The sequence below is a fragment of the Saccostrea cucullata genome, unplaced genomic scaffold (assembly GCF_032062105.1).
Source record: "Saccostrea cucullata isolate Sc308-1 unplaced genomic scaffold, CSIRO_AGI_Scuc_v1 ctg297, whole genome shotgun sequence".
Lineage (NCBI taxonomy): Eukaryota > Metazoa > Mollusca > Bivalvia > Ostreida > Ostreidae > Saccostrea > Saccostrea cuccullata.
Window position 1 is genome coordinate 465,747 of NW_026929962.1, and position 11,379 is coordinate 477,125.

Below are 11,379 nucleotides of genomic sequence, written 5' to 3' on the forward strand. Positions count from 1 at the left end.
AGGTAAATTAATTAAAGTATAACAACCCATTTCTGCCAGAAAGTATTAAAATCTGTCAGTTTTTTATTCTCTATTATGGTGTGTTTTAAAGTTTTAAAATATGAATTAAATAAATTTAAAAGACCTTGGATAGATGGACAATTCTGACAATGAACTTTATAAATATAATGCTTCATTAATATCAACATAGTGTTGAAGTATTCTGAATTTTCATTTTTGTCATTTTCACCAAAAATAAATGATTTTGCATTGAGATTCAATTCAATGTCTTTGGCTTGACATAAAGTATGAATTTTTTTAAGAATTGCTGAACAACATTACATTCCCAGATTAAATGATAAATTGTTTCCTATTTCATCTTCACAAAAAGTACAATACTTAGTATCAGATTTACCTATTTTATACATGAGACTATTTGTAGTTAGAATATGATGATTAAGTCTGTATTGAAACCATTGTAATTTACAATTCCGTGTCACGAGGAATGGAAGATTATAAATTGTTTTCCATTGTATATCAGTTATTTCAAAATATCTAGCCCACTTATTTTTACCAGAAGGTTTGATAACTGGCTTATTTAAAATATCATACATAGGTTTTGATCTCTTTCCTGGTATTGATAAATATTTTGATATTAAAAGGAATCATTGGTCTTTGCATTATATATTTCTATAAAAATTGTATTTCTTTAAGTCTGCTAGTATTGTCTGTCTAATACCATTATATGTCACATAATTTATTTTAATTTTAAATTTATTTTGTAGATCCTCTAATGATAGAAAACTGTTATGTTCATCTAGGAGATCTAACACATGAGTAATACCATTTTCATTCCACAATTTATAAAAGACAGATTGTTTTCCAATTTTGAAATTTTTATTCAACCATAAAGGTTTTTAACATTTTCATTCCAGTCTGTAATTTCAGAATTATCTTGGATTTCACAAGTAAAAGCATTGAATGTAGTTTTTTTTCCAAAACTGATTGTGTAAACACTTATTAAAGTTTGATAAACATACTGATCTTGTATTTATTAGTTTGTTAGTATCAATTATATTTTCAAGCAAAATTTTCCATTTGGAGTTTTTCTCATTAATAATTCTCCTTATCCATGTTGATTTCAAAGCTTTTATATAACAGCCAATATCAATCATTTTTAAACCACCATGTTTATATTGCTGTGTAACAACATTTCTTTTAATTTTATCAACATTTGATTTCCATAGAAAATTGAAAAGTAACTTATATATGCTCAAGTTTTTCAGAAAATTAATTTGTGGGGTTGGTAAGGTATATAAATAAATGGTTAAGTTAAAATTACAAAAGTTAATCATTATTGGTATATTTTTTTTTCATCCATATCAGGCCTATCAGCAATAAGAGAAAGTTTTTTGGAGAAAAAATCTTTTGACCTGTTGAGCGTAATAACGTCAAAACGCAATATTTTTACGTGTGTCATTTATGTTGATATCTATTGTTAGGATTTTGTCACCATTCAATTGAAATTATTTTGGAATATACCAATAACTTTTTGAAGAGATGCACATTTCATAAAAAATCCTTTTATTTTCACTGTGTCTATTTTTAATACGGTATATATAAGCTATATATATGGTGCATCTGAGCTAAAAAAAAAATAATAATAATTTTAATACGAGATTAAGGTACTCCGATCCTGTCGCTATGAAGCATAACTCTTTCATTTATGATTCAATTCAAAAAGTATCAAAACAAAGCTTAGAAATTAAATCTTTTCATGCAACAATTTTCATTTTTACCTCTTAATGTCCTTTTACGTTCTTTGAAGTTCTCAGAAAGATCTTGTGAAAAGTGGAAATTTTTACCCTATAAACATATTTTAACATAACATATTTCCAGAATTTAAGTTGAGGGTTTTTTTTCCCCTTTTCTTTTCTTTTTTTTTTTTAAATCTAAATATAGATACCAATGTTTATTAACATGATATGAAATTAGACTTGATTTATGGTGTTTTGCAATGATAGAAAAATCTTTATACACTATGCATTGTAAAATGATGGAAGTAAATTGAAGAAACTAAAATGCCTTATATATATGGCACGCCAAATTCACAAAAATGAGCTAAGCATACTTTCACAGTCGACAAACTAGGTTTATCGGTTGTAAACTATACTTTACGGACTGTACTTGATGTTTGAACCTTTCTTTTTATTTATCAAAAAATATTACCATAATTTAGGTAGGCCTATATGGTTGTCAATGGAGAGAAAGGTTTAAATACTGTATACCCATCGAAGTGAAAGAATCAATTTCTGTACGATATAACAAACATTGACAAATGGAATTCATAACTTCCGCTTTCGCTTTCACATTTAAATTTCAAGTGTAAACATGCAATGTTAACTGTTGATCATGAAGTCAAATAATACAAAAGACTTTATCGCACATTGATCTAAAGACATGCTTTTAGATTTTTGGAGGTAAATATATTTAAACTATTTAGGCCTAGAGTAAATTGTTATAAATTGTTACTATATGCTTCCATTAGGAAACATTTGAATTCGCATAGACACAATATTTATGAGGAGCGCCAAAACATGTTACAACTAAATACTTACTTATTATGATTAGTGTAAAGGTGTCTGGTTAATGCATATATATAAATGTAAACATAAGTGATTAATTAGTTTTATTGAAGTTGACGAATCAGACACCACTGCCCTCTTTTTTTTTTTTTTGTTCAATGGTTTTGTCAAATTTTCTATACTTTCACATTAAATGATGTAAAGAATTTAAAATTGAAATGCTTGTAATACGTTGAAGGTGTGACCATTAGGGCGAACGCAGATACTTGTATTGTTTTAATTCAGATAATGTTTGTCAAATCGCATGTGACATTTGGTGCGTCTAGACTCTGACATCAAATGAAGTATGTAAGTTAAATTACCTTAAAGAAGCCTAAACAGTGCTGAAAGAAAATGAAGAATGTGTTTTTTACTATTTAGCTTCAATATACATGTATATCCATTAAATCATGGCAAGTTAACTTTTTGTTGAAGTTTTCCAGTTAATCTCGCAAGAACTTAGCTTTAACAAGCGATGCATTGTGGATCAAGTGTAACTGCTGAAAAAAATACTTAAGATCAAAGTGCACAGTCTGAATTGTCTTGCTTTAAGAGCTCACAGTGACTAGAGGTCCTTTGCACCGCTCGCTGCAATTCATGCCAATAGTCTAATCGGAAATCCACAGATATTGTTGTACCAGTAATCAGAGAACATTGATTGTCAACAACATATATAAAATGTTACCCATTCTGAAGATCAATTATTTTTTTTCATAAACGATGATCATTAACATAATTCTTATAAAATGCATTTCAGAGTTATCCGTTCCCAGTTTAAAATTTATTTCTTCATAATGAAAGAGCATGAAGAATCTACAAAGCCAATAGCACAAAGCAGAGATCATTGAGAACAAAAAAGTGTAAAAGAAGTAAAAAAAAACAAAGAAAACAACATATCATTTATCTAATTTATCAAAGTTAATGACATAATAAGAAATATTTGTTAATCTAATTGTCTGCTTTTATCATCCAATTATAATTGGTAAAATCTCATTGAAAGCAGTCACTGATTCCAACTGATGATCGAATATGAAAAATTAAACAATGTCCCATCACTACTATAGATACATGTACATCTTCAGAGAAGTTCGTATTCTTTGCTATTGAAGGCTTAATTCATTTATATGCATAGTGTAATGTGTGTATGGTGGCAAAATAGTATATACATAATATACAGTCAAATGTTGTTATCTCAAAATGGGACAAGGGCACCACAATGTGCAGTATCCCCTAGCAAAAAGCATAATACTGGTATCTATAATCACGACAGCATTTATATCAATCATAAATGCAAATGCAAACTTCCATTACACACAGGACATAACCCACAAACAAACATACAAACATGATTGCATTACTATATTGGAGTATATTCCCTCCAATTCCATTTATAATAAGTGGTTGGGACTTCTAAATTACTTTGAAACATCCATGGTATTCAAGATATTAGTGTTTGAAATCCTGAAGTACAACTGTATTTTTTCTTGAAAACTAATTCTATTTTAATGCATTTATTTTGCATCTTTTTTATTGTTGTGTTTCAGATCTTATGGTTATGGATTGTAGTTAAAGTTTACAGACAAACTATTTTTATCTGTGAGTCACAATGGTATCGAAAACATCTCTGTATAGACAGGAGTATCGTCCTGCTTCTCTTGTTAAAAATATACCGACATATTACGAGTCCCTCACATATCGTCACCACCGCCGTGAGCTGGAGTATGCGCACACTCCGATTTCTTGGGATGCAGATTTAGAGGATAAACCTGATTCACCACAGGAAGATGACTTACCCATAACAGAGCTGAAAATAGATGAGGAAAAAGAGGATAAAAATATTGATGAAAAACAGGAACTAAAAAACAAAGAGACAAATGATGAAGAAAAGAAATGTGAAGAAGAGGTGGACAAAAAGGAGAAGATTAATGTGAATACTTGTGAAGAAGAAGAAAAGGTAATGGTGAATAACAGTGAACAGAAAAAGCCTGTGAGTGCAGTAAAGAAATCAGATGTTTTGGTTGAAAAGCAAACCTCAGAGACCAGGGAACTGACAAAGCTAGCCAAAGAGAAATTAAAGAAATATAGCAGCACAGAGAATAAAAACACATGCAAAGTAAAGCCTTCACAAAGTAAAAGCAAAGTTACAGGTATGTAAAAAAAAAAAAAATAATTTAGAGTATATTATAATAGAAGAAAGCTGAATGCTGAGATATTTTCTCTCCTTGTTATTTTTAGTCCCTTTATACAAATGCAAACAATTTTGCCCCTTTCAAATCCATCCAGTCCTAATACTATTGAAAAAATTATAGCATGTTCTTTGAATTCACCCTGTTTTAAACTTACCAAATAGAGAGTTGGACAAAGTGGCAAAAATAATATAGGGGCAAAAATTTCCGTGTGTGAAATTTCTTTAGTTATAGAATCTGTAAACTAGCATTGTACAGTATTAATACAAAGAATCATTTTTACCTTTGGAATATCACATCCCATATCAGCATACATGAAACAAATAACAACCTTAATTTGGCTTTCGGACATCTGGTGAATATTGGTATCAGTATCTTTTCCTAATATGAGATGTGAGGTAGAGAGTATGTTTTAATATTACATTTTCCCAAACACTGTAAAATCATATATTTCTGTGGGGTCAAATTTTTGAGGATTAAGGGAAAAATACGAGCTTGAAGGAATTTGAATTTTAGGATCAAGACATATGTTGCTTAGTTATATAGGTACTGTGTAAGGAATTTTACATTTTGTGCTGGACGTAAATTTTTTGGTCTCATTATACTTCAAAAACAATGAAAAATATACCCCATGAAAATAAGTTTATTTCACAGTACTTTTTAGGAATAAATAAATGCTCTAAAAAACATTCAGACAAAGCATTTTTTAACACTTCTTATTACAAGTTAAACAGAAAGAAGAAAAAATATTACTATTGTGGAAATATATTATTGTTTAATTTTGATATTAAATGTTCTTCTTATTCAGAAGACATTCTGAGACCAAAGCATGTTGATGAGAAAATTTTTGAAAAGAGGCCAAAGCGACCTGACAGATGTGGACAAATACCTGCCCGTCCTAAAACAGCGTGCTCCTCGGCCCTGCCCCGGGAATCCGTGCCCCGCCTGTCCCTAGGGTCTCCCAGACCCACCTCTGCTGCCTCGGGGGACAAGCCTCCCTTTGTTCTCTATGGCAGTGGTGACACTGAACTAGAAACAGGACACAAAAGAACTTACAATGTCCACTGCTCTACTGATGTAAGTTAAAAAAAACAAACATTTTTATAGGGATCAAATATTATTCAAGGATTATTAAACTGATGTTGGATATGATATTTTTGTCATATTGTGATACTTTTATGTTGAAGATATTCAACATGTTCAATCAAAAGTTAAAAAATAAAAGATTCTAAAGAGGATGAGGCCACCAACACTTTTGGTTGGTATGGATTGGATGTTATGTTATATCCAAATGATTAAAGAGAGCAGACTGCATGTATAACAGAACTTGATCCAAATCTCAATAAATGAATGTTTCAGTTTTGAAGCAGACATTTGCCTCACCAAATTACATGCATACAAGGAAAAAAATTAAAAGAATGAATTTTTTTGTTCATGTCTAACTTAATTCAAGAGAGTTGTGGCAGAATATTTCTTCAGTATGTTTGGTATTTTCTATACATTCATCAAATTAACTGTCAGAAATTATAGATTGATTAATTGTGATAGCAATTTGATGTTTCCAGATCTACCCCACTGCAGTTAAAGCCAGACAGCAACATTATCTTAGAGCCAAAAAATTAGAGGACCTACGGAAAAAAATACTTCTTCAGAAAAAGAAACACAAGAACACATTCGCAAACAAAATCTCCAAGGAAACCACAGGTTGGTGTAGTGAATACCAGAACCAGTACCCTACTTACGATAACGAAGAGTACGCCAGGCGACTACGGGCGCTGGAATTCGCAAGAGCTCGCAAAGTCAAGTGTGATCTGTAGAACTTGAAACAAAGATCTCAAGTGATGCATTAGTTGTTGTTGTTTTTTTTTTTTGCATGATACAAAAGCATTGTATAAGTATATGATTATGACAAATAGTTTTATGTATACACATAAGATGAATTTTTGAATTCCTACTTAAATTTTAGCTCCAGATAGATAAGTTAATATAGTGATTTGATCATGTTACTTCTATTTCTCTAATCTACCTTTTTTTTTTTTTTTTTTATTCCATACAATACAATATCTATCTGATTTTCTTTTCGGTTGCACATATGGATGGAGAAAATAAATTTTGAAAAATACAGGATGAAACAAAACATTTTCTTTCATTTTCAACACTGAAATAATGTACTTTATTCATTGCATAAAATTGTTTTTGTTTTTTTTTCTCAAATAAAGAAATTTATATCTACAGTATCTTGAGAAATAACAATGTCAGCAATTGAATGGATTGACAATGTACATTTGTTTCTTTTGAAGAGCCAGAGATACAAAAAAAAAAACATTTTTAATATTGTTGAATTATTCAACAGAACACTTTGATATTAGCTGAAAATTGTTTTACCTGCAGGGATTGGGTCCTATATTTTTTAAATTTTAGTATTATATATATATAAAGTATTATAATGTTGTTATATTTTTAAATAAAGGGACATGCACTTTTAGTGAAGGACCAAGTTCTTATATCTTATGTTCATACCCGGTAAGTTCTACTGTTCTAGTGATATTGAGTACTTGTGCAAAATATGCAATCTTTATACACATGCACATGTATATAGGGTATCAAAATGTTTCTCCTTCGCTGTTTCCACAAAAAATTGCTTAACATAATATAGAATACTTGGTACAGTTTGTACTTTGTTTTTATTTACTTATTATAGTCCATGTTGTTGTTTTGGAAACCGACGGAGATCTAAAATGTAAGTTTATTTCAGACTCCTTATTTTTTTTTTAGAATTAAAAGTTAGATACTATTTTTGAAGTTACATAACAAGAGTTATATTTTGTTAGTCAATGTTAGTTATTGAATTATTGTTGTGTGATTTTTTAAGAAATAAAAACTGCTAGACTGTCCTTTTTATGCTCATCTCTAAGCACATCCTTTGCGTTATAACTGTTTATTGGTTTGAGAACTAGCTTTTTTGAACATGATACTATTCTATTAATACAAAAGCATTAATACATAAATAAAATGAATTCAAATACAAGTGAAAAGCAGAAACTTATGTGGAAGCATCATGGGGTACATGTAGTTTAAATTATAAATTGTTTAAATCATGACCCCCTGAGAATAGGATCAAACCACAATGGGGGATCCAAGTTTTAATTGAAATATGTACAAAAAATCTTCCCAAGAACCACTAGGCCAGAAAAATGTAAACTTTAGTGAAAGCATCCTAAGGTAGTGTGAATTCTAAATTTTTCAAAGCATGACTCCTGGGGGTAGGATGGGCCACAATAGGGAATCACCAATTTTTACATAGAAAATACTGTATACAGGGAAAATTTCGCTCTCGTTTTATTTTCACCCCTTTCGCCCTAATCACATGAGGGCGAATTTAAAACGGGGCGATTTCAAATAACACACTAATAAATCTTAAACAGAACAGTAACTGTGCGAATTTAAAACGGTGCAAAATTGTTTGGAAGTGCAAAAGGGTGAAAATAATACGGGGCGAAAATAACCCTGTATACAGTACCGGTATATAGGAACTTTAAAAATATTATTATACATGTATTGTATAATTCAGATTTTTTCATTCTATTATTTCATAATTGAATTGGAATATATACACGCAGCTATGAAGTTGAGATTTTCTCTACATTTTTTTCAATTGCTGATCAGTGGCATACTTTAAACAGTAACTTTTGTTGTAGTTTTCTCAATTTATACGCTGCAAAGCAACACATGCCTGTAAATTCCTTGCTGGTCCTTCAAAGAACAAACACAGATATGAGTTGTATGGTTTAATGACTGCAGTAACAACTTATTTCAATAAACAACTAACAAGGATAGTACATAGTGGCCCATTTATGCAATAATTATGAAAACAAACCTTATGTGTATATTATTAAGGTTACAAGGTGTATATTTCTTGAAAGCACTATATAAATACAGAAAAAGCATTCTGAAGATCATTGTCAATATCTCCAGTTCATCTGACATTAAAATGAACAGACACTATAGTCTGCACATTTTCCAATCCACATCAATATACATGTATTAATAAAGACAGCTTGATCAGTTTGGTTATCCACACTACACTAAGGTTTTTTACATGAGAGAACTGAAAATATAAATTCTATTGCATACAAAGTGTACCAAATTGAGGTTTGATAAAAACAAAATGTTTGTAAAACACTTATGCCCCCCTCCCCCAAATAATTTAAATTTTTCTAAGTCCAGTGGGCACAACTCTATCTAAAACGGCTCAATCGTACCCAAACAGAACTTGACCTAGATATTTTTAGGTTAAATCTATATACTGAATTTCATTTAATTATGTGCAAGCTCTGCAAAGAAAATGAACAGAAACTGCAAATAATTGGAAGTCCAAGGGGCATAACTCTGTCCAAAATACACATGTAGGCCGATTGTACCCAAAACAAAACTTGACCTAAATGTTCTTATGATAATTAAATCTGTATACCAAATTTCATTTCAATATGTGCAACTTCTGCAAAGAAAATGAACGGAAACAGACAGACCGACTGACAGACAGCAAGCAATATGCCCTCCCTTCTTTCAAGAGGGGCATAAAAATAGCAATTTAACAGTATTCTGTGAATTCCAGTGAGATAATTTTATATCTAAACAATTGACATTTGATCTGTATGATTTGGGGATTACTGAATCAAAAAAATGATCCATGTTAAAACACCTTTTTAAAGCAAAGCAACCATGAAGCCTCAGTTTAACACATTGTGGGTAAGCTGGTCCCAATCCCGGCAAATCTTAACATTCTTACTAATAATAGATTTGTTAAGTTTAATTACTGAAAGGTTGTCTATTTAATGTTTGAGGGAATGTATAGATAATCAACACATTTTACAAGGGACACCACCATTACTTGTGTTCAAATATTGATGGAATAAATTTCAATGAAACAAGTCTTGTTTAACTAACAAAGCATTTCTTTCTTGAAAAATGTACATGTATGTACATCATATGAAAAGAAATCAAACTAAGCTGTTATAGTATGTTTATGAAAAATAAATAAAATAAACCAATAAAACATCACAGGAATAAACCTGAAAAAATCTACAAAGAAAATAAAACGAATCAATACATACACAATATAACATAATGATCATACAATCTCAAAAGCATAAGAAGTTTTGCAGTAGTATAAAATAATATTTCATACATGCTGTCTTATGATGGTCATGGGTTATTTTTAAGTGGAAGAGATAGTACATCAACATCTGACACTAGAGGCTCATGGGTCACAACAGTCACCTGAGTGCCTTACTGTCTGGCAATGAATACATGCATGTAATAAGACCCCTCGAAGCCTTTGAGGGATACAAATATTCCTATAATTACATGCATGTATAAATACACAAATAAAAGTCTGGTTGTTCTGGATGGATATATAGTTTAACACTTCAATTCAGATGAATTGAATTGTAAACCACTGCTAGAAATTACAGTGCTTTTCAGTCATAATAATAATGATATTATATATGTTTATTTTCTATTTAATTTTTAAATTATTCTTTGAAAACTTTCTTTAATACATGATTCAAATAGACCAATCCATGTTAAGAAACAGTCAACTCAGAATTAGGATGAACTCTTATTGATTCACTTGTATTTGATGGCTTCATGAACTACAAGTCAGTAAGTGCATCTTATGAAATTTACATGTACATGTATTAAAATAAATATTTAACAAAATTGATAAAATGTTTTCCTGCTTTATTTTTGCACACTGTTTTCAGTTCATCTAACATTTAATAGTCAACAACCTTTTCAATGACTTTCTGATAGTTTAACACACTAACAACTGAAAATCTTACTATGAATTGCATAAACCACACACTATCTTTCAATGAAAAAATCTAGCTCAAGAGATTCCTATTAAATAAAGAACAAAAATGCATCTCGATCTTACATTTAATTCATCAACAGAAAATATTCTTAATGCTAATGCTTATCTTTGTGCTGAACCTAACTTTATATTTAAACATTATTATTGCCCCCCTATCCTGTAGGGTTCATGATAGGAATAAAACTGCAGTTTCAAAATGGGACACTGAACTTTAATTAAAGCCTTTCTCTTTATGATGGGAATGTTTTAACACATTGATAATGCTTTCGAAAAATAAATGACTTTTTTGGGGTCATTGTTATTGGCCAATCCTTCCCTTAGAACAAAATATGCATTACATGTGGACTAATGATTCCATATTTTTACTGTCAAAAAATAAAACCCCAAAACCTTTTCAATTTGTTAGGACAGTTAACTGTTTAATAGCTACCAAAGTGACCCATTTAAGATTGGAGGGATCTCTTGTCTTACCTAAAAGTTTAAAACTTCTTTGGAAATTTTCATTTTTCATTTAAACTCCACATTGGATGATATCTGGCCATTCTTTGAATCTCCTTGACCCCTTGATGCTTTGTGAAAAATTTGAATAAAATTGATCTATAGCAGTTAAGAGTATCCAAAGTTTATAACTATATCAAAGGGCAGGTATATTGACTGTTAGAATTTAAACCTTGATCAGAAAAACTCACTTGAGCATCTGGCTCAGCTCAGCATT

At 30.3% G+C, this 11,379-nt stretch overlaps 1 protein-coding gene across 1 annotated transcript; it reads left to right on the forward strand.

Annotated features, from left to right (window-relative positions):
* Positions 1 to 2,392: 2,392 nt before the first annotated feature.
* Positions 2,393 to 7,677, forward strand: LOC134282568 (uncharacterized). Its single transcript, XM_062764971.1, has 4 exons — positions 2,393 to 2,459; positions 4,148 to 4,750; positions 5,598 to 5,866; positions 6,355 to 7,677. Exons 2-4 carry the CDS (start codon positions 4,210 to 4,212, stop codon positions 6,604 to 6,606), a joined length of 1,062 nt encoding a protein of 353 aa, XP_062620955.1. The 5' UTR covers positions 2,393 to 2,459; positions 4,148 to 4,209; the 3' UTR covers positions 6,607 to 7,677.
* Positions 7,678 to 11,379: the final 3,702 nt, after the last annotated feature.